We start from the raw sequence: 24,621 nt of genomic DNA, 5'->3' as shown, positions 1-24,621 counted from the left end.
AACCAATCTTTTCTTACACTCTTAATATAGCCATAAAGTAGAACAGATTACTTTATTAAAGCAGAACTATGCATTAGCCTCTAGAAATATCCACTCTTTGGAAAATGTTGAAGTGAATATTATGGCCACCGTAGAGAAAGGTTTAGGTAGATTATCCAGAAATACAGATTTTATCAGCAATTTTGTTTCATCTAAACACATACTAGCAACATTACCAAAGCAGAGGCAAACGGCATTCCAGAATATACACTTAATGGACAAAACATCAGAGAAGAGGGTGATGGGAAGTTGACACTGGCATCCCCCTATGCAGAGTGAAATATACCTAAACTGAATGAAGACAATAAAGAAGCAAGCATCGGGGGCTACCTAACAGTGTATTGCAATCAATCAATATGGGTAAATGTGGTGACCTTAGCAACTTCGATTGTGGACGTATTATCAATGCAGGACAGATGGGTCATTCTATCACCCAAGTGGTAAGAACCTAGGGTTCTCGAGGACAACTGTAATCAAGGGTCTACTGTAAGTATATCAATGGATGTACCAGCACCCAGCAAGCAAGTGGTCGCCAACCACATAGCATTGATGACCAGGATCGACATAGACTGTCCAAGTCCATACTGTCTTTGCCCTGTGGTTGGTCTGTACTGGCTTGGACAGTCTATGTCAATCCTGGTCATCAATGCCATGTGGTTGGTGACTACTTGCTCGCTGGGTGCACAAATCACATTCAGTTTCAATGTTGGAGGTCCAAGCAGCATCGGCAAGTGAATGGTGCAGTATACCCTGCATACCATGGGCTAAGGGTGCCGATGCCCTAATTGTGTACCACTGTTGAGAGCTTGTCATCGAGCATTGTGCCTAGCAAGGTGTCGGGACCATCAAAACTGGAGCTCTGCAGAACGGACCAGAGTTGTGTGGTCTGATGAATCCTGTTATCAGTTGTACCAAGCTGAGGGTGTGGATGTGGTGTCAACAGCACATGAGGCCATGGCTCCGTTGTGCCAGGTTGACTTTGTTCAAGGTGGTGGTGGTGGCAGCTCTGTGATGTTTTAGGGAGGCTTCTATGTGGCACATTAGGTCCCTCAGTGTGTCTGGAGAGGTCCTTAAATGCTGCAAGATACCAGAACATGCTGGCTGATCACCTACATACTTTCATGGACTTTGTACATCCTGCAGTTGATAGTCTGTTTCAGCAGGACAATGAACCACCACCACCGCACCAGGACACAACCACCCAGGTATGATTTGAGGAACATCTGAGTTTGAGACCATTCAGTGGCCCCAAAGATCCCCAGATTTAAATGCGATCAAATCTCTCTCTGGGATGCCATAGAGCGAGACATCAGATCCATGTAGCTGGGATGACGTCTAAGATACAGTTGTGGACAATGCTGCAATGGGCATGGCTGGAATTACCTCCAGCATCTGGAGACATCAGTGCCTCAGAGAGTACAGGCTTATTCATGCTAGAAGTGGACCAACACGCTATTAGGAAGGTATCTCTAATGTTTTGTTCATCGAGTGTACATAATCAAAAGGATATTGTGCAAAAAAGCAACACATAATAATTTTAAACATACATGCTTACATGACCAAAATAGAAGATCCAGCATAAGAAACCAATATCTATAAAGATTTGGAATACTGACCCCAACATGGGCAACACACATACACACACACACACAACAAAACTCACAATTTTATCAAGGATTTTGCAACTGGTTCAAAGAAATGAGAAGCTTAGGAGGGAGCTTGAATCTGTGCCATGGCATAAAACACTGCAAGGGAAGGATGTTAGTGGTGCATGGGATATAATTAAGGGACATCTAGAGGAAGTAATATTCAATTTTATACCTAAGGTAAGGAGGATTAATCAGGTAGGAGTTAGATGGATGAGCAATATCATTAAGCATGAGTTACAGAAGAAGAAAATGATGTGAAGGGTACATAAGGAGAAAGATGACCAGCAAACTTAAGAACAGTACAAGGCTCAAGCAAGAAGGGTGACCAGCATCATAAAGAAGGCAAAATCAGATACAAGAATCTAACCAAGCAGACCAAAGGAAATCCCAGAGAGTTCTTTTGTTATGTGGCAATTAAGAGGAAGAATGACTATGGAAGATTAACCTTAATGAGTGCAGATGGTGACAAGGTGACAGAAGCAGATAAAATAGTTGAGTTACTGAGTGACTACTTTGCAAAGGTATATCATTCAAGTGAAGTTACTGCTGTAACTTCACTTGAATGTTACTGCTGTACATATGCGAAAGACACTACAGTGGGAATAGAAGTGGATGAATTGGAGGTTCTTAGGATATTGCAAAATTTCAATGTAAATACAGTTGTGGGATTAGATGTGATACCAGCTCGGGTTTTGCAAGAATGTGCAAGGGAACTGGCAATGCCTCTGACTAGGCTCTTTAATTCTGAGTTCTGGTAGAATTCCAAGGAAATGGAAGGAGGAAAAATAATTCCTTTGCATCAAGGAGGTTTTAAGACTGCAGTAGCAAATTATAGACCAAACAGTATCTCAGACATGGTGGTAAAAGTACTGGAAAAATTGGTCAAAAAGAGAATTCGATAATGGGTGGATAAGAATATGATACTGTATGAGGGACAATATGGCTTTGTAAGGGGTCGGTCATGCCCTAGTCATTTACCAACTTTTTATAATAAACAACTGAGTAGGATAAAGGAAGTGGCTACAATGATTCTGCTGAATTTTTCAAAATGCATTTGACAGAATACCACATGGAACTCTGCTACTCAAATTAGAACAAATGGGAATTGTAAAGTCAATGTCGTTTGTGCCACTAAAATCATTAATGCAATTTGTTTTTGTTCAAAATTATATATATTCAATATTTTTCTGTTACTTTAATTTTTCATATCTTATTATACTTGTCGTAACTCCAAGCTCTTAATATGTTGCTTGAATTAGTCTCTTATTTTTAATCCTCTCATTCAACTTTAATCCCCCCTTTGTCTCAAGGCCGTAATTATGATTCTTCACGTGCTCAAAACTTCACTAAGAAATTGCCTCTGGATGGAGCCAATTTCTTTGTCTGAACTACTGGTGTTTTTCTATTTTGAATTCTGAAAATTTATTTGTTTGTACAGACTGTGCCATCAGGATTCATAGATAGGAATTGAATATCCTTCCAAAGAAAAACACTCAGCAAAACATGGAACTTTCTTATACTTATTACTAAATCTAGCAATGCAAAATTTCTATCTTTCAGTCGTGGCTACTCATTACTCAAGGTCACACAGATTCGATTTTTATGAGCAGTGCATTGGTATGCAGGAATCAGGCAAATTATTTGACAAACAAAATAATTTATTCATGCTAGTTGAATATACACTAAAAGTTAACACTAAGCAGCATTCAAAACCTCTCAGGCTCTATACCTTTCAGTAATTATTAGCTTGGATTCAAATGAATCAACCTAGCTTTACATTCTCCTTTAAACAATTTGTCTAATGCACTAATTATTCCTACAAATTATTCATACATTAAAACAGACTTGTGCATACTACATCATATTTTAACTCAGACATTAAATTATATCTCGCACTCTAAGCCGTCACATATATCAACTCTATGTTAATACAGATAACTTAGCAGATATTTCACAAAAATTTTACTCACAATCTAGAGTCCTTATTACTGTTCTTAACTCTAACAAAATTTCAATACAACAGTAACTTCTGCCACAAATTTCACCTCTAGAAAATTCCTATACAAGGCCTTAATTTTTAGTCATCTAGTCCACAATAGTGGATCCTTTAGATTGTTATCTTCATCTTTTACCTTCCGATATAGCTCACTACCGGGTGCCTTTTACGATATCAAAGAGATTGCATCAATGGAGACCTTTAGGAAACTTGGCAGCTGGAATTCCAGAACTGACAGTCGTTCTGCATAATCGAGCCTTCTATTACTTCCGGACGTCTGTTGGCAGGATGTGGATCTCCGACCTTGAATCAGCAAGACACACTGGAATTCCTTGCATCGAGAGCCAGAACAGTGTCTGGATAGAGGCGATGACAAAACCCAAAAAGTGTGCCTAAGCGCCACAAGGCACCCATGAGAAATAGCCTTCTCAACTACCTGCGGGAAAGGGAGCCTCTATCTATCGATCCTTCCCCTTTTTATTCTCTTCCTTCGACCTTGGAACTGCCACCAATTCATTCCCCCGAATTTTTCTTGGAAGGGCTTTCCAAGCCACCTTGATGTTGCTGCATTAAGGCGGGAAAACCCCGTGCATACTTGACCTTTGCGATAGTGATTGCCTTAGGTCATAAGTTAATTCGTCTGGAATATTTCATTGTCTGGAACTTTCCTTCGTTACAATTAAATTAACACTTAACTTTCTTTGTTCTTTACAGAAATTTGGCAGTCACAATATTTAACAGTTTTCATGTTTATGTAGTATTTCCATACTACATAAACATAAAAAATTTGCTAATTACTCACAGTATTTTGTATAGATTTTTGTTTTCTAGTAAAATCGGCATATAAGGAATTGTTGTACAAAATCCTTCTATGCAAGATTTTACAGAATGGATATGACACTGGTTATGTGGATGAGATGGTGGTTGCTGGACAGATATCAAAAAAAGTGGCATGTGCAGGGACAAAATCAACGCAAAAACATATGACTAGTGGTGATGTGCTGCAAGGTTCAGTGCTGAGACCACTATTGTTTAATAGGTACATAAATGATACAGAAAATAACCTGAAAGGAAATATTCAGTTGTTTGTTGATGGTGTAGAATAATAGTTAATCAAGGTGGTATGGAGAACTTGCAGGATGATTTAAATAGATTGTCGGTATGGACAAAATATAATGGATTTCAGTTTAATGTGAAGAAATGTGAAGTTATACATTTTGGGATAAATACAATGCAACCTGTGTACCACACTGATGGGACTGTACTCCAGGAAATAGATGAAGCTAGAGATTTAGGGCTGGTGGGAGACAGAGTTAAAGTTTAGAGGACATATTACTAAGGTTGCTAAAGTAGCTCATAAGATTACTTGGCTAATGAAGAACCAGTGGCATAGTTAGCGGTTTTTTTTTTTTGTTTTATTGTCCAGATTTTACTTCCATACAATACAACTGGTAGGGCTAATGCAGAACTAGGTTAGGTTTAAATATGGAGTTAAATTACACCTGTTATTTTTAAATATTTCACAATTTTTTGCGAATTCATTCTTTTTATTTTCATGTGTAATCATACATCCTAGGTAATTAAATACCTGTTCTAAAATCTTGGTGAATTCATTTAACTACTTAGGATGTATGTTAAAATCTATAAAAATCTATAAACCAAATCAGCCTACTTTTACCCTCCCCAGAAGATAAAATTCCTCCAGGTGTTGCTACGTGGTGTCTATTATGTTCGGTGTAACTTCTGCTTATCCTATTTTGGACAAACTGGCTGTTCTGTCTTAAAATGCATTTCAGAATATCAATATAAGATTGATATTCTGAAATGATTAAACATTATAAATCTGACCTAACAGAAAATACAATTAACCTCAAGACAGGCAGAGATGTGTTTACACATCTGCAAAAATAAATGCAAAACATATGACAGAGTTGAAAAAACATGGATAAGAAGTGCTAGCCATTAATTATCTCCATTACAAAGTGTGATAATCCTTCACTCAGGAAAACAGTTTAACTAGATTAACATAGTTTCATAACTGCATCAACACCCAGTGCTAGTATGCTACTAAGCAGTATGAAATGCATATTTCCTTACAGTATATGCAGTGTCACTGTAATTTTAAACAGAGATATTAGACTAAATGTATACAATATACATCTGTATTTTTTAGCCTTTTATCCTATAATTACAGTTCATTGTTAATCATTCCTCTCTTCCTGTTATATACCAATTACCTACTTCAGTTGACCTACAGTCCAATACACAGTTCTTCAGATGATAGCACATTGCACTCCTCCCTTTCATTTGATAAACCTTACTCTATACAACTCACCTCAGCCTACAGAACATCAACCTCCACTGTCCTCAATTCTGATCTCTAAGCCATCTTCCAATGGGGTTCAGATAACCTCATCAATTTAAATATAATAAAACCCAGTTCTGTCTTATTTCTCATAAAAAATAATTTTTTCCTGGTATTATTTTTGACAATACCCAAATTTCCAGAGAATTTGAGATTTCTCTTCTAGGAATTACCCTGACATCAAACCTCTCCCGGCATAAACACATCACAACCACTGCATCCTCAAGCTTCAAAAAACTAGGATTTCTCTTTCACTCAACTTTCACTTCACTCTGAACAGCTGTTATCCTTATATAAATCAGAAATCTGCCAAGCTATTGACTATTGCTTTCACATATGGGATGAGGTCCCTAAAAGCTCCCTCAAAATGTTTGACTCAATACAGAGGAGAGCAATTAGACTTATTAATGACCCATCTTTTACCAACTCACTCCCCCACTTTTGCACAGACATTTGGTTTCTGCAATATGTATATTCTATAAATATCTCTATGGGAAATGTTCATCTGAAATAGCATCAATAATTCCCCCACTTAGTACTAAGCTCGTTGGAACATGTGCAGTTGCTGTTCAGCATCCCTTCACAGTGTACCTTGAAACCCATGGAACAGCTCCCTGTTGTTTTCCAAGGAATACAATATACAGACTTTTAAATTAAATGTGAAAAAGTTCCTCCTTTCCCAACCCACTACGCATATATGGTACTAATGTACTATAAGTTGATCAACCAAGCGTATGGGCTCAACATAAAAATCATAGGATAAAATAAGAGAAATATCGATATTGAAATATGCTGTTATTTTTATCTTATAAAAACAGTTATTGATGGGTACAGAAAATGGTTGAAATTCATTTACTGCACATAAATCTTATATCAGACTGAAAAGCAAATGCCAGAATAATTTCTTTTATTAATTTTTCCTAATTACCTTCAAGATGACTGCATTTTCTTCTTGAATCACAAATTACCATCAAACAATTATTTTATAAACGAACGTCATATATATCTTTGTCTTCATCTTTATTTACATATATATCATTGTCACTCATCTCTGGACAAATGCCATGGAGAAGTTTGGTGAATCGTAAGTGGTTGCACTCGATATCTCCAAAGCCTTTGACCGGGTCTGACACAAAGGCTTACTAAGCAAACTACCATCATTCGGTCTGACCCAGGACTTCCGTAGTTGGATTGCCAGCTTTCTGTCTATATGCACACTGTGCGTGTGATGGTGGATGGCTCCCTATCCTCTCACCATTCAATTAATGCTGGGGTTCCATGTTCTGTCCTCTCATCAACCCTCTTCCTGTTACATATCAACGACCTATTTCAATTGACCTCCAATCCAATACATAGTTTTTGCAGACAACAGTCTTTTGCAGACACACTACACTCCTTTCTTTCATTTGATAAACCTTACCCTACACAACTCACCTCAACCTACAGAACATCAACTACCACCCTCAATTCTGATCTCCAAGCCATCCTACAATGGGGTTCGGCTAATCTCATCAATTTCAATGTAATAAAACCCAGTTCTGTATTATTTCCCATAAAAAAGACCCATTTTCCCCAGTATCCTTTTTAACGATACCTGAATTTCCAGATAATTTGAGATCTCTCTTCTTGGTATTACCCTCACCTGGCATAAACACATCCCAAACATTGCATCCTCAGCTTCAAAAAAAACTAGGATTTCTCTTTCGCTCAAGACGTTACTTCACCCCTGAACAGCTCTTAACATTATACAAACCACAAATCTGCCCAGTTATTGAATACTGCTCCCACATATGGGGTGGGGGGAGGGTCCTAAAAGCTCTCTCAAAATGCTTGACTCAATACAGAGGAGAGCAATTAGACCTATTAATGGCCCATCTCCCTTGATGAGTCTTTGGACTCCCTGGAAGTGTCACATAATAATAATAATCTCTTACCAACTCTCTCCTCTCATTTTCACACAGATGTATGGTTTCTGCAGTTTGCATATTCTACAAATATTTCCATGGGAAATGCTCATCTGAAATAACATCAATAATTCCTCCACTCAGATAAGCTCGTTGGAACATGTGCAGCTGCTGCTTAACATCCCTTCACAGTACACCTAGAAACAAACAGAACAAGTTTCTTTTCCTCCTCCTTCATCCCTGCAACTGCTGCAATGTGGAACAGTCTCCCACCTGCTATGTTTCCCAAGGAATACAATTTACAGTCATTTAAATCAAATGTAAACAAGTTCCTCCTTTCCCAACGTGCTACTCATGCACAGTACTAATGTACTATAGGTTGATCAACCACCTCTTGTGTATGGGCACAAGAATAAAAAAATAATAAAAAAATATATATCTTTTAAAAAGCATGTTGTTATTAACAGTCTAGATTTTTTTTTCACAGTTCTAGTTAGAAATCCCTTCACAGAATGCTTACAGTTCTGCACTTGTATGGCTTTGATTTACAGAAAACAGAACATATTTTTGCACATACCATGACATTTACAATAATGCAGAATGTTATTTGCAGTTCTCTTCTGCTCATTTTCAAGAATTGTGCAAGCTGAGGTCTCTGAATAGCATGCAACTTAAGCAATATCTATATCATAATTATAATTATTTTCAAAGTTCAGTTTGCAAAAATGATGACAAAATAATCTTGTGCACTTTGTTTTGAAACTAGAAAGGAAGAACACTAAATAAAATGTGGTTCTGAAGAGGTCATATCCAATGAAGAAGAAAATACTACATACTATTAACATTATTAATAATCACTGTTATTATTATTATCATCATCATAACATTAATTATGGGTATAGACCATATTGGTCTGTTCCGGTCTCATTATCCATCCAATATCCTTTTTTGAGGTTCTACCCTGCCTTCTGCTTCCAATTAGTTTATATTTTATTATTTGTCCAAGATAACCGAAAGTATTTATCTGTTCTATTATTTTATTATTAATAACTATTTTGCTTCTAAGTGGAGTTTGTCCACAAAATGCCATTGTTTTAGTTTTATCTATGGAAATTTTCATTCCAAATTGTTCTACTACAAATTTTAAATTATATATTGCTCTTTGTAAATTGTCTTCCTTATCTGATATTATTACCTGATCATCTGCAAATAATAGTGTATTTATTTTGTTATTCTGGGAAATTTCTATGCTTTGATTGTTTAAGGTGTTCCACTGTATTAATATATCATTAATGTAAATATTGAACAGTGTTGGAGACAGAGGGCATCCCTGTCTTACTCCTTGGTTTAGAGACTGTTTTTCAGACAACTTTTCATTTATTTTATTATCTTTGTATATATTCAATATTGCATGTAGTAAAATATTTATTCTTTGTAATATATCAAACAGTATATATCTTTTTACTTTGTCAAATGCTTTTTCATAATCTATAAACAAAAGATGAGTTTCCAAATTAAATTCCTTCTTTTTTCTATAAGTAGTTTTAAACAGAAAGCTGCATCCATTGTATAGTGTCCTTTCTAAATCCATTTTGACATTCTAATAATAGTTTTTCACTGTATATTTTTAGTTTTTCATTAGGTATTCTGCTACATATTTTGGAGCATGTATTCAATAAACTAATACCTCTGTAGTTAGCAGGTTTTGTTTTATCACATTTTTTAAATATAGGTATTACTATGCTTGTATTCCATTCTATTGGTATTTGTCTATTTATATATATTTTATTTAAAAATTTTAGTAATCTTTGAGCTTTTTTTAGGAATTTTTTTCCAGCAAATTTATACAGTTCAGAGTTTATCCCATCTTCTCCTGCTGATTTGCCATTTTTTATTTTATTCACGTTGTCCTTTAATTCTTTCATTGTTATATCATTTAAGGTATTTTGAAAGTTTCTGGTGTAATTATTTTTGATGCCAGCATTATCCATCCAAAGATCTGTAAAGTAATCCAAGAATTCTTTTACATCTATTTCACAATTTATATTTGCAGTTTCTTTTATATCTGCATTCATGTGTTTTATTATTTTGTACACACTGGGTCTTATTTTGTATATGTCATTTTCTAGATATATTATTATTATTATTATGCAGTATTATCTAGTAGTATGAAAGAAAAACTGCACATCTGAAAAGAAATATATTTACCATAGTTTGCAATATTGTTTTACACTAAAAATGTATTGGTACAATATACTCTCAAAGTGAAATATGTATTCAATTCACTTGTGAATGCTTTAAAAATAAATTATAATAATTTTAAATATTTGCCTTTTGAACAGGCAATTAAATCCCCCCCTCCACCCCCCAAAAAAGTTGAATGCCTATGTACCACAGTTAATTTTTTTTTTTTTTTAATCAAATCATTCTTTCTTTTCAAGATAATCAAGTTGAAGGTGTGATTATTATAAATACGTAATTATTAAATTAGGAAATTATGTAATGTTAGGGACAATTTTGAAAAATATTGTATTTGTATCAGCCAACAAATGAAACATCAGTATTTCTCATTAAAATGTCACTGATCAATGAAATGAATGAAAATGAAACAAGAAATTTCTGCTGTATTTCTTGCTGTACTTCTTGGAGCTCTTAGGTGTGACATCTAGAGAAGTGTTCTTTCTTTTCTTTCTCAACAGAAGTGAATAAGCTTATTTCATAGATGGAAATTGGCAGAAGTGGTGGAAGAAAAGAAAAGAGTAATACTCAAGACTAAACTTTCTTTTTCATCATCATCAACACTAATTATGGATATAGACCATATTTGCCTGTTCCTCACTATCATCTAACATCCTCTTTTGAGGTCTACCCAGCCTTCTCCTTCCAATTAGTTTATATTTTATTATTTGTTTAGGATATCGGGTGTTGACAATTTGGTTTACATGTTCTATTAAAAAATTAAACAGAGTATTTATAATTCATTTCTTGGACCTGAGGGGGGGGGGGGGAACTGAAATTGGAATTCTACAAAATGAGCATAAATTTTCAATGTCTATATAGGATATGTTTCAAAAATTTACCCCATATGCAGCAGTTAAGCATCATTAAAAAACTGTTGTAATTTTAAGCCAAAGATGAAAGATACTGAAGGTCTACTGAAATATTACTGGATACAAATTTTTGATTTATGATGAATTTATTATATAGTTTCATCATGAATCCATATAATGGAATTTTCCAAGGAAAGAAAAAAAATAAAAATTTCAAATCATATTTATTTCAATAAATGTTATTTGAAAACCATGTTATTTATACATATTTAACAATGGTTTTCAATACTTGCATTTGAAAACAATGCAAAAATAACTTCTGCAATATTGTTAGTAAAATGAAACAAATAAATTATTGTTCTTTTAGAGATACTTGTGCCTTATGGTTTCAATTCACACAATAACACAAGAAAAGGAATGAATGATGTTTATTCAAAGGACAAATCTTTCAACCTGAAAATTACAGGCCATCATCTTTGTATTAACCTTTGCATTATTCTACTTTGTATTAAACTACTGTTTGCCACTGATGATGGCCTGTAATTTTCAGGTTGAAATAAATAATTTTTGCAAAGGTGGTGAAGGTAACACAGAGGATTGCTACAATAATGAGAAGGATGCTGACCTGCAGAGATAAAACAGTTATCATTCTGTTGTATAAGAACCCTAATCAGACCACACTTGGACTATTGTTCACAGATTTGGTCCCCAGGATTTGAAGGGAATAAATTAACTGTGGAAAGGGTACAAAGGTGGATAACAAAGATAGTTTCAGGACTGTACAATGATAGTTATGAGGATCGGCTGAGGGAATGTGGACTGCAGAGTTTGGTGGATAGAAGGAGGAGAGGATATGATTGAGATGTTTAAACTGCTGAGAGATGATTACAGGGTTGACATTGGGGAGTCTTTCGCTTGGTTGAACAGCGGAAAGGAGTAATGACAAGAGGCCATCCCTGGAAGTTACAAAAGGAAACTGTGAGCAAGAGGGTGAGGAGTGGTTGAACCATGGAATGCATTGCCTGATGGAGTGGTGAGAGCAAGAAAGGTCAATGCGTTCAAGGAGTGGTATGATAGACTTTGTGTTTCTTAGCGGGGGGGGCTCCCCTCAATGAGTCTTGATAGACTTTGTGTTTCTTAAGAAGGACCTCCCATGATGAGTCTTTTAACTCCATGAAGGCCTGAATAATAATAATAATAATTATAATAAATAAAGCTTTTTTTCCAGGCCATTTCTGGCCTGAAAAAAAAATTTCAGGCTTTTGAATAAACATTGTTCATTCTTTTCCTTATATGAAGGAAAAAAAATAAATCATTTTGTTCAACTACACATGAAAAATAAAAGCGGCAAATTTACCAGAGTAGATAAATTCATTGCTAACCTTATCTCTTGTCACATTTCAAAACAGATATTATATTTTATTTTCACACACACACACATGTGAAACTTGTTTTTACCCTCGTGAATGAAGAAAAATAAACTGTAAAGCAAAAAGTTAAAATATTAAAGGATGATTCTGATAAAAGAAAAGAAAAAAAAGTAAAACAGTATAATATAAGTAAAAAGAACTCTCTCTCTCTCTCTCTATATATATATATACATACACACACACACACACATACTTTTTTTAAGAAAAATAAAATTACTACATGATTTACTACCACCTATTATTTTCTTTAAAAAATTAAAAACCTATGATTTATGAATAACAGATAATAAATACTTACTGCTGTACACCACTTAAAATGTGTTCTCAAGTTTGCTATTGTTTTATATTTTTGGCTGCATCCTGGAACAGGACAGGTTATATGACCATTGGCTTTTAGTTGCATTTCCCACTGTCTTCTAAGTCTAGGGGTAACTCTTCGTTTCTCAACTGTTTTCCTATTTAAGAAGAGATAGATTAGGTTTGGTTAGATTTTGTAAGAAGAAATATTATACCTGCGAAGTAATAACAGCACGTTATTCACGGCAGAAGTCTTTTTATTTCTAACCCAGCTCTCAGATCCATAAGTTAAAATTGATTTGTATACAGCTAATTTAGCATTTTGACTAATTTAGGAAGTCAACTTTATTCAGTTGATTGATGAGTTATGGTAGGAAGTTAACTTTATTCAGTTGACTTCCTAGCATATCAGCTTTATTGATTCTGTTGTCTATTTTTGTATTTAATTTACCATCTTCAATAAAAATCGTAGCTGAAATGGTTGTACCTGTTCTATAGGTTCTTCATTCACAATGCAGTTAATATTTTCTATGATTCTGCCTATTTTCATTGTCTTTGTCTTGTTTTTGTTGACCTTCATACCAAATCTATTACAAGAGTTTTCAATTTAGTCAGGGAAATCTTGCAGACTTGTAGCAGATTTATTTACAAGTATAACATCATCTACATAGAGTAAAGAGCTGAGATTAACATCTCCAATTTTGATATCAGGTTTAACACCACTTTCCTTAATAATGTAATCCATATAGATAATAAATAACAGAGGGGATAATGTACATCATTGTCTGACACCAGATTTAACATGAAACCATCTTCCTGTACTTCCTTCAATTCTAACTGTGATTGACAACTCAAATAAAGATAAGTATTGCTTGATATAATGCTTCATTGACACCATACAACTGTAGCACTTTGAACAGCTTCTCTCTTGGCACCCTGTCATATGCCTTTTCCAGATCTACAAAACATAAATACAAATTTCTGTTATATTCCCACAATTTCTCAACTATTTTTTGTTGTAATGTGAAAATCTGATCCTGAGAACCTCTATTTGGCCTGAATCCAGCTTGCCTTCTCCAAGCTTCCCTTCTACAATCCTTCTCAACCGTTTCTCATACATAAATCTTACCTACTGAGTGTTCCTGGTAAGATTTATGCAATTCTTATCGAATTGTTATCTTATTGAAAAGTTTTATCGTCATCATCGTCGTCTGAGCAATTAAGGTATAGGCTTTTTATGTCCTGTTCCTGCTCTGCAGATGAAGTTGATCTTTCTACCTTAATCTTGGACGTCCGTGGTCTCTTCTTCCTGTAGGTTTACATTTATATACTAATTTGGGGATCCTATTGTTATTCATCCTTTCTATGTGGTGTAGCCAATTTTGCTGATATTCTTCTATTTCTTGTATGATGTTTTTTGTATCTAATCCTTCTCTTATTTTTTGTTTTTCTTTTTATCTAACCGAGTGAGTCCCAGTAGAGGTCTTAGAAACTTCATCTGTGCTGCTTTTGGTCTTTGTTTTAGAATCTAAGTTTCACTTCCAAATTTGAGAGATGGTCATTTTATGTAATTATAATCGAGTTTCTTTAGTCGTTTGTTTTCCAAAATTTCTTTTAATTATGCCATTCATTCTATTGTAAATTTGTAGTCTTGCTTCCAATTGTGAACCAGTATTGTATTGTGAGATTATATTTCCCAAGTACAGTAGGCCCCCGTATCCGCAGTTCGAAAAAAGCGTGCAAAACATGCATATGCGCAGGCTGAAAACTTGTTGAAACATGCTTGTTTTGCTAGGTGCATGTTTGTTCATGTTTAGTTTTACTTGAATTGTCAAACAAAGCAGTCAATTGTCTGTCATTGCAATTAAAAACTGCATTTAAATTCAAGCAAATAATAAATTGTGAAAAATTTAAAAATGACTTCAAACCGAAGAAAATAAGTTAAGTGCTCAGTATTAGTGAAAAATCAAAGATTATCAATATCATTGAAGCAGAAAAAAAAGTCAATTGCAACCGTTGCCAAGATCTATAATAAAAAAGAATCTTCGATATGTGAAGTGTTGAAGAACAAAGAAAAAATTTGTGCCAGTCTTTCCATTGTGCCCAAATCTGCAAAAGTTACAGGTACAGTGCGTGATAAGGCGTTACTCAAGGTAGAGAAAGCTTTGAATTTGTGGGTGGAAGATTGATCCTATATGAAGACATGGGGCCGCAAGAAAAAACAGAGGAGGAAGAAAAGTCATTTACAGCATGCAAGGACTGGTTGCATAGATTCAAAACTAGGTTTAATCTAAAAAACATAAAAAATACAGGAGAATTTGCATCAGTTGATGAGAAAGCTGCTGCTTTGTTCTCAGCAGAATTTAAAAAAATTATTGCAGAGAAAGGTTAGAATTTAAAAAAATTAAGGTTATCATCCTAAGCAAGTTTTTAATTGTGATGAAACTGACTCTTTTGGAAGAAAATGCCCCAGTGGACCTACATCCATAAAACTATGAAGCAAGCACCAGGCTTTAAAGCATTTAAGGACAGATTGACGCTGGTACTTTGTGGAAATGCAGCTGGTCATATAATTAAACCTAGCCTTTTTACCTAGCACAGAATCCACATGCCCTTAAAAACAAAAACAAAAGTTGTCTGCCTGTTTTTTTGGCAATCAAATCCGAAAACATGGGTATAGCCATATTATTTACGGAATGGTTCCATCAATGTTTTATTCCAGAGGTGAAAAAATACTTGGAGAGGGAAGAATTACTATTTAAAGTTTTACTGATAATAGACAATGCTCCAGGGGCCCCCCTGAGTCGCTAGTCACCAAAGATGAAAATGTTCAAGTGGTTTTCTTCCCATCTAATATGATCTCATTGCTTCAGCCACTCGATCAAGGTGTCATTAGATGCTTCAAAGCCTCATATGCACGGCAGGTTTTTTGATATGATTTGTGCAATGGCTGAGGATTCTGCTGATGTTGGAGTCATGGAATGCTGGAAATCATTCACAATTGCAGATGCAATTGTATCATCACGGGAGCAATGGAAGAATTGAAACCAGAAACAGTAACTGCATGCTGGAAGAATTTGTGGAGTGATGCTGTTCATAATTCCCAAGACGCCCCTGATATTAACTCATAAATAGCAATGATAATTAACACTGCACAGAAAATAGGTGGAGACGGATTTGAAGATATGACAGAAGAAGAATTGAATGATTACACAGATGGACATCGTGAGGTGCTCACTAACAAAGAGTTGAAAGATCTTACCAAATCTTCTACAGAAGAAGATGACGATGAAAGTAAACAAGAACCCCAGTGTGGACACTAGAAAAATTTGCCACGATGTTTCGAATGGCTCAAACATTTAAGGAACAGATAATGGATTATGATCCAATGATGGAGCACAGCATAAAAATTACTCACACAATAACAGAAGCTTTGGAACCTTTGCAGAACCTGTTTACTGAAATGAAGAGACAAAAACGGCAGCTTCCAATAACAATGTTTTTTAAAAAAAGTCGACAAAGCTTCTACTATCGATGATCCTCAGCCATCAACATCATTTGCTCAGTAGGCAAGCAAGCAGCCAACTGCCAAAGATTCAGAAGATGAATAAATATGTAGCTGAACACAATGAGGTGTTCTGATCTCAGTTGATTCCTCCTAATTTTATTAACAATTACATTTTCATTAGCATATTTTCTCATTTTGTTCTACATAATTATTATGTGAGTTAAATTTTATTTGTCTAAAGACAAAGTTTTATTGAATGAGGCAATTTTTTTGGTTTGCCACTTCACCCATACTACTCAGGGGTGCTTTCTACACATATGGGCACACATTACATTGCTCCTCATAGATTCTAAAGACATAAAAATTGTTTCATGATCATTTTAAATAAATATGTAATATTATTATCGAGGAGCAATGGAATGTATGTCCAAATGCAGTAGATAGCATATGTGAAGTGGTAGTCTAGAAATTACCTCATTTAATAAAAAATAACTCTTTTTATTATTATTTATTTAGCCATACAATTTAGTGTATTCATTATATATTAACTACATAACATATTCACTAAAGAACCCTACAGTCCTAGCATGTGAGACTAAGTCAATTTACTAATAATTTCCTGCTTCAATTTTGCTATTATGTGCAAAAATCTGGTACCAAACCCAGCGGATACGGGGGGGCTACTGTATTTGAATTCTGTAACTTGTTCTATTATTTTATTGTTAAACATAATTTTGACTTTTTGAATGGTGTTTCCACACATTGCCATAGCTTTTGTTTCTGTTTCAGAGATTTTTATTTAAAATTTTTTTGCTATTTCATTTAGATGGTTAGTTACAATTTAGAGTTTATCTTTTGAATTTGAAATTAGTACTTGATCATCCACATAAAGTATTGTATTTAGCTGTATATTATTTGTTAGTTTAACTCCATCTTTGACAGCTCGTTTCCAGTCTTTTAGGATTGTGTTTATATAAATGTTGAATAGGATTGAGGATAAGCTTCAACCTTGTCTTACTCCTTTATTTATAGTTATAAGTTCTGATAATGTTCCATCTGAAAATTTGATGCAAATTTTTGTTTCTCTGTATCGACTTTTCATTGCATTAAATAATTGAGGAGGTATTTTATCATCTTGTAATATTTTCCAGAGTAGATTTCTGTTCAAGTTATCATATGCCTTTTTGTAGTCGATAAATAGAAGAAAAGTGGGCAGATTAATTTCTTTTTTCTATGATCTGTTGCATTGTGAGGAATCTTTGCATCCTCTCCCTCTTCTAAAACCACACTGCTCTTCATCTAAATAATTTTCTGTATATGTAATTAGTCTGTTCTTTAAAATGTTTGCATATAGTTTAGATGCTGTTATTAAGAAAGTAATGCCTCTGTAATTTCCAAATTTGTCCTTGGGACCTTTTTTGTGAATATTTATTACTGCTCCATTTTTCCCATTCTTTTGGGATCTTTTGATATTTCCAGATATTATTGAAGAGTTTAAGTAGGTTTTCTTTTAAGCTATTGTCTGCATATTTAAAGAGCTCAATGCATATTCCATCCATGCCTGGGCTTTTTCTATTTCTTGAGTTTTTAAATTCTTTTTCTAATTCTTCCATGGTTATTTATTATGTACTTTCCTGTGTATTGATATCTTCAATTTTGTGAGTTTTGTTATTGTTTTGTATTTCTTGTATTTCATTCCACAATGTTTTATAGCGAATAAAAGTTGAGCAGCTCTCAGATCTGAGCTGTAGACTAAAATACACAAAGATTATTGAAGAAAAATGAAAGAGTTTGAGAACAGGAAACAAACCTTGAAGAAAACCCTGATTGATTCAGCCACAGAGGCATGTAGTGAGGTTGTCTGCAAGGATAGAAAAATCAGAACTCCAGGTGGACACAGAAAGTTAAAGAGGCAGTGAAGGAAATGAAGGAAGCATATCAAAAGTTCCTAGCAAATGAGTTATCTTGTGCTCTTAGAGAATACAGAGACAAATGTAAGAAAGCTAAACACTGTGTAAAACTAGCTAAACAAAAGTCATGGGAGGACTTTGGCAAGAACATAGAAAATAAATATCAAGAAGGTGGCAAAATATTCTGGAGGTTGTTGAAGAAGCTTAGAAATAAAGGAAAGTGTGCTGTAAAAGGAGTTAGAGATGATAAAGGTGACATCAAAAACAGGAGAAAAAGATATCCATTTTATGGAGTAATTTCTTCGAAAAATTGCTAAATGAAACACAGTGATGACAGTACAGTAGTAAGGCTTCAGGCTTCTTATGTTGATAGTACCAATCTTGAACTCTGGTGACAAGTTGGGGTGTGTTTCTGGATTTGTTCCAGTAGCTGACTTTTTCTGTTTAACTATTTCCATTTTAACAGGGTGACACCCCAACCAGCATGAAATTCTGTCATGTTGCACCATCATTTTTTTATTTTGGTTTAAGCCAATAAGAACAACTTGGTCAGATAAATCCCAAATTGCTAGCCCATCCTCTTTCATTCAGTACCCAAGTAGATACCTAACAATGTGCACCATGAGAAGGTGAGGATTGGACATTAGGTCAGAAGCCCTGGTCGGTTCTCCGCATTCCTTTAAAGGCGATGTGGAGGTCTCCTCTCAGTTATACAGCTTTGACCCTTAAGCACGCCAAGTACTAGATTACAGGGGAAATTGTTGAGGCCTAAGGATCTGGGGGGGGGGGGGTGGATAGAGATTTGAAATTTTGAAGACATTGCAAGAGTTAGCAAAATAGCTCAGAGAATAACTTGGATGTTGAAGAACACATTGAGAAGGAAAGATGGGAGGTCATGTTGAATACTGTGTACAGATTTCGTCACATTTGGTGACCTGTGTTTCTAGGGGACCAGGAGGTGGTGAACAGGATTCAGAGATGAGTAACCAAGATGTCTGTGGAATGTACCCTATGAGGATAGATTGAAGGGTGTGTGTGTGTATGTGGTTTGCAGAGTTTAGCTGACAGGAAGAAAAGAGGAGATATGATAGCAATATAAGTTAAAAGGACTCTATAAGACTGATATCAAAGAAGTTTTTGAATATACGGGGAGTAGTGAGAAAACAAGGGCCACAAGGAAGTTGTCTAAGAGTGCGGTTAGTAAGGGTGTGTGCGGACTAGATTCTTTACTTGGAGAGTAGTGAATGAATGGAATAGATTGCTAGAGGTGATTGTGTGTGTGCCTAAACAGTGAATAAGCTTAAGGAGAGGTATGACAGGTATTATGTTAATGGATAGTGTGGATTTCCCACAATGAGTTTTAACTCCATGGAATACCTGTATAAATAATAATATCCTCCACCCAATCAAGAGATTTTTTCCCTATGGCAAAAAAGGAAGAATAATGGCAGGGTAATTTGACATGTAAGGATAAGGAAATCATTTTGCTCTTTACAATGCTTTGATAAGACCACACCTGAATTATTGTGAGTAGATTTGGTTTCCCGGGTTCCAAGGGAATAAAGAAGCTGTGGAAAGGGTGCAAAGAAGATCTTACAAAAATTATATCTGGATTATAGGATTTAGATTATGAGGACAAATTGGAGTATGTGGATTGCAAACTCTGGTTAACAAGAGGAAGAGGGATGATATGATAGAGATCTATAAACTTTCTGAATGGGTGTTATAGGATATCAACTGATGAAATTTTTGATTATATGGGAGGTTGGGAGAGATCACCGGGGCATCCGTGGGAGTTAAGTTTGTTCACAGTCAAGAAAGGGGTAAGAGCTAGGTTTTTCTCCCAGAGAGCAGTGAGTGAGTGGAATAATTTGCCCTTAGGAGTAGTGAGTGCATCTAGTGTGAATGAATTTAAGGGAAGGTATGATAGCTGTTTTGGGCAATTTATAGCCTTGCTCGATGAGTGCTTGACTCCCTGGAGATCTCATAATAATAATAATAATTTTAGTGCATGACAAAAGTAGGAGAAACAGTTGAATTACTAACTAATCACTTTGCAAAAGTATATAATCCAGATGGATAATACTGAAGATGCTTAGAATATTGAAAAATTACGTGGAATCAAATGGGAGATACTGGCCTGTGTGCCAGAAAAAGAATTTGCATGCCTCCAACTAGGCTGTTTAAGTTTCAGCTCTGGAAAAGCTTCAAGAAAGTAGAAAGAGGCCAAAATTGCTCCATTAAATAAAGGAGATTTCAAGATGGAGGTAGCAAATTATAGACTAATCAGTAATGTTGGTTAAGATATTTGAAAATTTGGTTAAATCACAAAAAATTTAGGAATGGAAAGAGGAATATGATACTCGATGGGAGGAGGGAGATAGCATTGTGAAGGATAGATGTTTCCTTAATAATTTACTCCAGGGCTGTCAGACCTTAGGAGGGCTGCATAAAAAAAAGAAAGATTTATCCGAGGGCTGCATTAAAAAAAAAAAAAAAAAAAATTTATCCGAGGGTTGCATCCAGAATAATAAATACAGTACATATATTAAATTACTCGGAGAGTCCCACTGTTAGTTAGGTTTAGCAATAATTTCAAAATTTTCATAAAAAAGAAAAAGCATGGTGCTTATAAGTTTTTATTGAAACAGTAGATGAGAAACAATATTTGTTTATTTCATTTTAGTGAAAGCTCTGTGGTAGTTCAGCTTCATTTACTAAAGTACCCATATCAATTTTGATTCTTGTAGTTGCCAATCACACGAAATTTGCAAGAGAATTACCTGTCAACGAACATCTGTACTTTGATTTTACAAATATCTGAATTTCATCGTTGAAAACATGTTTTTGCAATGGTATGTGCTCCCAAGCACTGAGCACATCTTGAGTCCAAAATTCCTCAATTTCAGGTACCTCTCTATTGGTAGTAATTTAAAAAACTTCTCCTTTTCACTTCTGTTAGTACAAAAAGGGTCTGCAAATCGCACAATTCCGGCTGAAGGTCAAATCTTACATTTTCAATGCTGACAGTCAAGCGTTGAGTAAAAATTGAAATATCTTCTTTTAATTTCCTTAAAATCACTAAATCAATTCTCAAAATCCTCAATGATCATTTCAATATACTTTACATGAGCTGAAAATGATATTATATTTCCTCTTTACAATTCAGAAAAAAAGTAAAACTATTATTAGCCAATGTTGATTTAAAAAGCTTCAATTTACTTTTAAAGCCATTTAAATGACCATATAAGTTGGCAATATGCTGCTGTTGGTCCTGCAGTTTTAAGTTCAATTCATTCAAATGTTTGGTCATATATGTTATAAATGCAAGATCTGATAAAAATATGGGATTTTGCATTTGATTTTCAAGTTCTGTTGTGTTACACTTCACATTGTTTTTAAGAAATATGATTATTTCTTTCCGAGTAGCAAAAAAAGTGTTCCAGACATTTTCCACCACTCAACCAGCAAATATCAGAATGAAAGAAGCAAATCGCCATATGAAGCACCCATTTCACTCAAGAAATCGCAAAACTTACGATGAGTCGGAGATCTATCAGAGCTTATGACCTAATGTCCAATCCTCACCTTCTCGTGTTGCACCCTCTTAGGTATCTACCTGGATAATGAATGAACGAGGATGGTCTGGCAATTTGGGATTTAACTGATCAAATTGTATTCTTATTGGCTTAAACCAAAATAAAAAAAAAAAGATGGTACAACATGAAAGAATTCATGTTGTATCATTGATTTTGCCAGGGAACCAGGGCAAACAGCGAAAAGTCAGCTACTGGAACAAATCCTAAAACTCACCCCAACTCAACATCACCAAAGTTTAAGATCAGTACTATCAACATAAGAAGCCTGAATGGCAAAGAAATGGAACTAGCTGAGGAAATGGATAAGTACCGGATCAACGTAATACAGGTGACTGAAACAAAAAAGACCAAAACTGGTGAGATCTTTCTGAGCAATAAATACAAAATGTTATATTCAGGCAATGACAATCAAGGAAAAGAAGGAGTAGCCATAGTATTCAACACTAAATATGAGGCTAATCTTCTTGAATGGCAGGCAGTCTCAATTAGAGTGAGGTGGAAAAATATGAGAATGGGGAACTGGACAATGAGACTTATCTGTGCCTATGGTCCCAGAAGGTTCTACAAAGGTAGAAGTGGAGGAATTTTTTGAGGCTTTAGAGAAAGCAACTGACACAATGAAAAATTGATTCTTGTTGGGAGATCTAAATAGCAGAGTTGAAAATGATTGTCAGACATACAAAAATATATTGGGAAAATTTGGAGAAAAGAGCAAAGCTAATAATAATGGCAAATACCTGTTGGATTTCTGCTCAGGACATGGACTGGTTATTACTAACACCTTGTTCCAACATAAAAGTGTGCACAAATTCACATAGACCGAAGAGGCAAGGAATAAGAAAAGTCTCATTGACTATGTTATTGCTGATAGTGATGTTTTCTCCCTGGTGCAGAACACCAGTGCACAGAGGATTTGAAATTGGAAGTGATCACCATTCAGTCTTGAAGAGGATAAAATTGAATTTCATATTGAAAAGAAGAACATGTAAGAAAGTTTTAAAGCGAATAAAAGTTGAGCAACTCCTAGATTTGAACTGTAGACTAAAATAAACAAACACGATTAAAGAAAAAATGAAAGAGTTTGAGAACAGAAACCAAACCTTGGAGATTCAGTGGCAAGCCATGAAAAAAACACTGATTGATTCAGCCAAAGTGGCATGTCATGAGGTTGTCTGTAAGGATAGAAAAATCAGAACTCCATGGTGGACACAGGAATTTAAAGAGGCAGTGAAAGAGAGCATATCAAAGGTTTCTGGCAAATAAAGCAGCTTGTACTCTTAGAGAATACAGAGATAAATGTAAGAAAGCTTTAGTAAAAACATAGAAAATAAATATCAAGAAGGTAGCAAGATATTCTAGAGATTGTTGAAGAAGCTCAGAAATGGAGGAAAGAATGCTGTAAAAGGAATTAGAGATGATAAAGGTGACAAGAAAACAGGAGAAAAAAAGATATCATTGATGTATGGAGAAATTACTTCGAAAAATTGCTAAATGAAACAAGCAGATGTCAGCACAGTGGTAAAAAACATTGACCAGGCATGCAGTCAGGAATACATATCCATACTTGAAGTAGAAAAAGCCATCAAAAGCCTGAAATGTGGAAAGGCAGTAAGAATAGATGATATTCGACCAGAAATGCTCAAGTATGGAGGTATAAAAGTCTTACAGTGGCTGCACTGCATAGTTCAGAAGGCCTTGACAGAGGGACAAATTCCAGATGATTGGAGTAGAGCTCTCATAGTACCCATATATAAAAAGGGAAATAAAACTGAATGTGAGAATTACAGAGGTATTTCTCTACTGTGTGTTCCTGGTAAGATATATGCAAGTATACTTGAGAAACAGTGAGAAGGATTGTGGAAGAGAAGCTTAGTGAAGAACAAGCTGGATTCAGACCAAATAGAGGGTGTCAGAATCAGATTTTCACTTTACGACAGATAGTTGAGAAATCATTGGAATATAACAAACATCTATACTTAAGTTTTGTAGATCTGGAAAAGGCAAGGTGCCAAGAGAGAAGCTATTCAAAACGCTATAGTTATATGGTGTCAATGGGCATTATATCAAGCAATACTTTGTCTTTATTTGAGTTGTAAGTCAGCAGTTAGAATTGAAAGAAGAACAGGAAGATGGTTTAATGTTAAATCTGGTATCAGACAATGATTACATTATCCCCTCTGTTATTCATTATTATCGATCACATTATGAAGGAAAGTGGCACTAAACTGGATATGAAAATTGGAGATGTTAATGTCAGCTATTTGCTTTATGCAGATGATGTTATACTTCTAAATAAATCCACTACAAGTCTTCAAGATTCCCTGACTAAAGTGAATAACTGTTGTAATAGATATGGTATGAAGGTCAGCATTAAAAAGACAAAGACAATGAACATAGGCAGAAACATTGAAAATATCAACTGCATTGTGAATCCTATATGGATTCACAATGCAGTTGATATTTTCCTATAATGGAGATCCTATAGAACAAGTAAAATATTTCAGCTACTTAAGGACAATTTTTAGTGAAGATGGTAAATTAAATATGGAAATAGACAATAGAATCAACAAAGCTAGTATGGTAGGTAGTCAACTGAATAAATTTATATGGAATAAGAGAGAAATTAGCCAAAACACTGAATTAGCTATATACAAGACAGTATTCAAGCCAATTTTAACTTATGGATCTGAGAGTTGGGTCAGAAGTAAAACACTTCACCAAAGACTGCAAATATGAGAGTCCTGAGAAAGATTAGGGACATGAACAGATGGCATCAATGGCAATATCATATTAAAAACGAGGATATTAAGAAAAAACTTGACATTGTCAGCATCCAGGAATGCGTTAGCAGAGCTAATCTCAGGTGGTATGGTC

At 34.9% G+C, this 24,621-nt stretch overlaps 1 protein-coding gene across 2 annotated transcripts in view; it reads right to left on the bottom strand.

Annotated features, from left to right (window-relative positions):
* LOC150097552 (uncharacterized) overlaps positions 1-24,621 on the bottom strand; it is a 468,344-nt gene that overhangs the window by 374,119 nt on the left and 69,604 nt on the right. For both annotated transcript variants that reach the window (XM_090407136.1, XM_090407137.1), the window contains exon 5: positions 12,732-12,888. In XM_090407136.1, the coding sequence (XP_090263262.1) occupies positions 12,732-12,888 (157 nt within the window). The remainder of the gene's footprint in view (positions 1-12,731; positions 12,889-24,621) is intronic.

The sequence above is a fragment of the Typopeltis vanoorti genome, chromosome 17 (genome assembly GCF_054136105.1).
Source record: "Typopeltis vanoorti isolate ZY-2024b chromosome 17, IOZ_Tvanoo_1.0, whole genome shotgun sequence".
Classification (NCBI taxonomy): domain Eukaryota; kingdom Metazoa; phylum Arthropoda; class Arachnida; order Uropygi; family Thelyphonidae; genus Typopeltis; species Typopeltis vanoorti.
The sequence above is the reverse complement of the archived record's forward strand: the minus strand, read 5'-3'. Positions and strand labels throughout refer to the sequence as shown.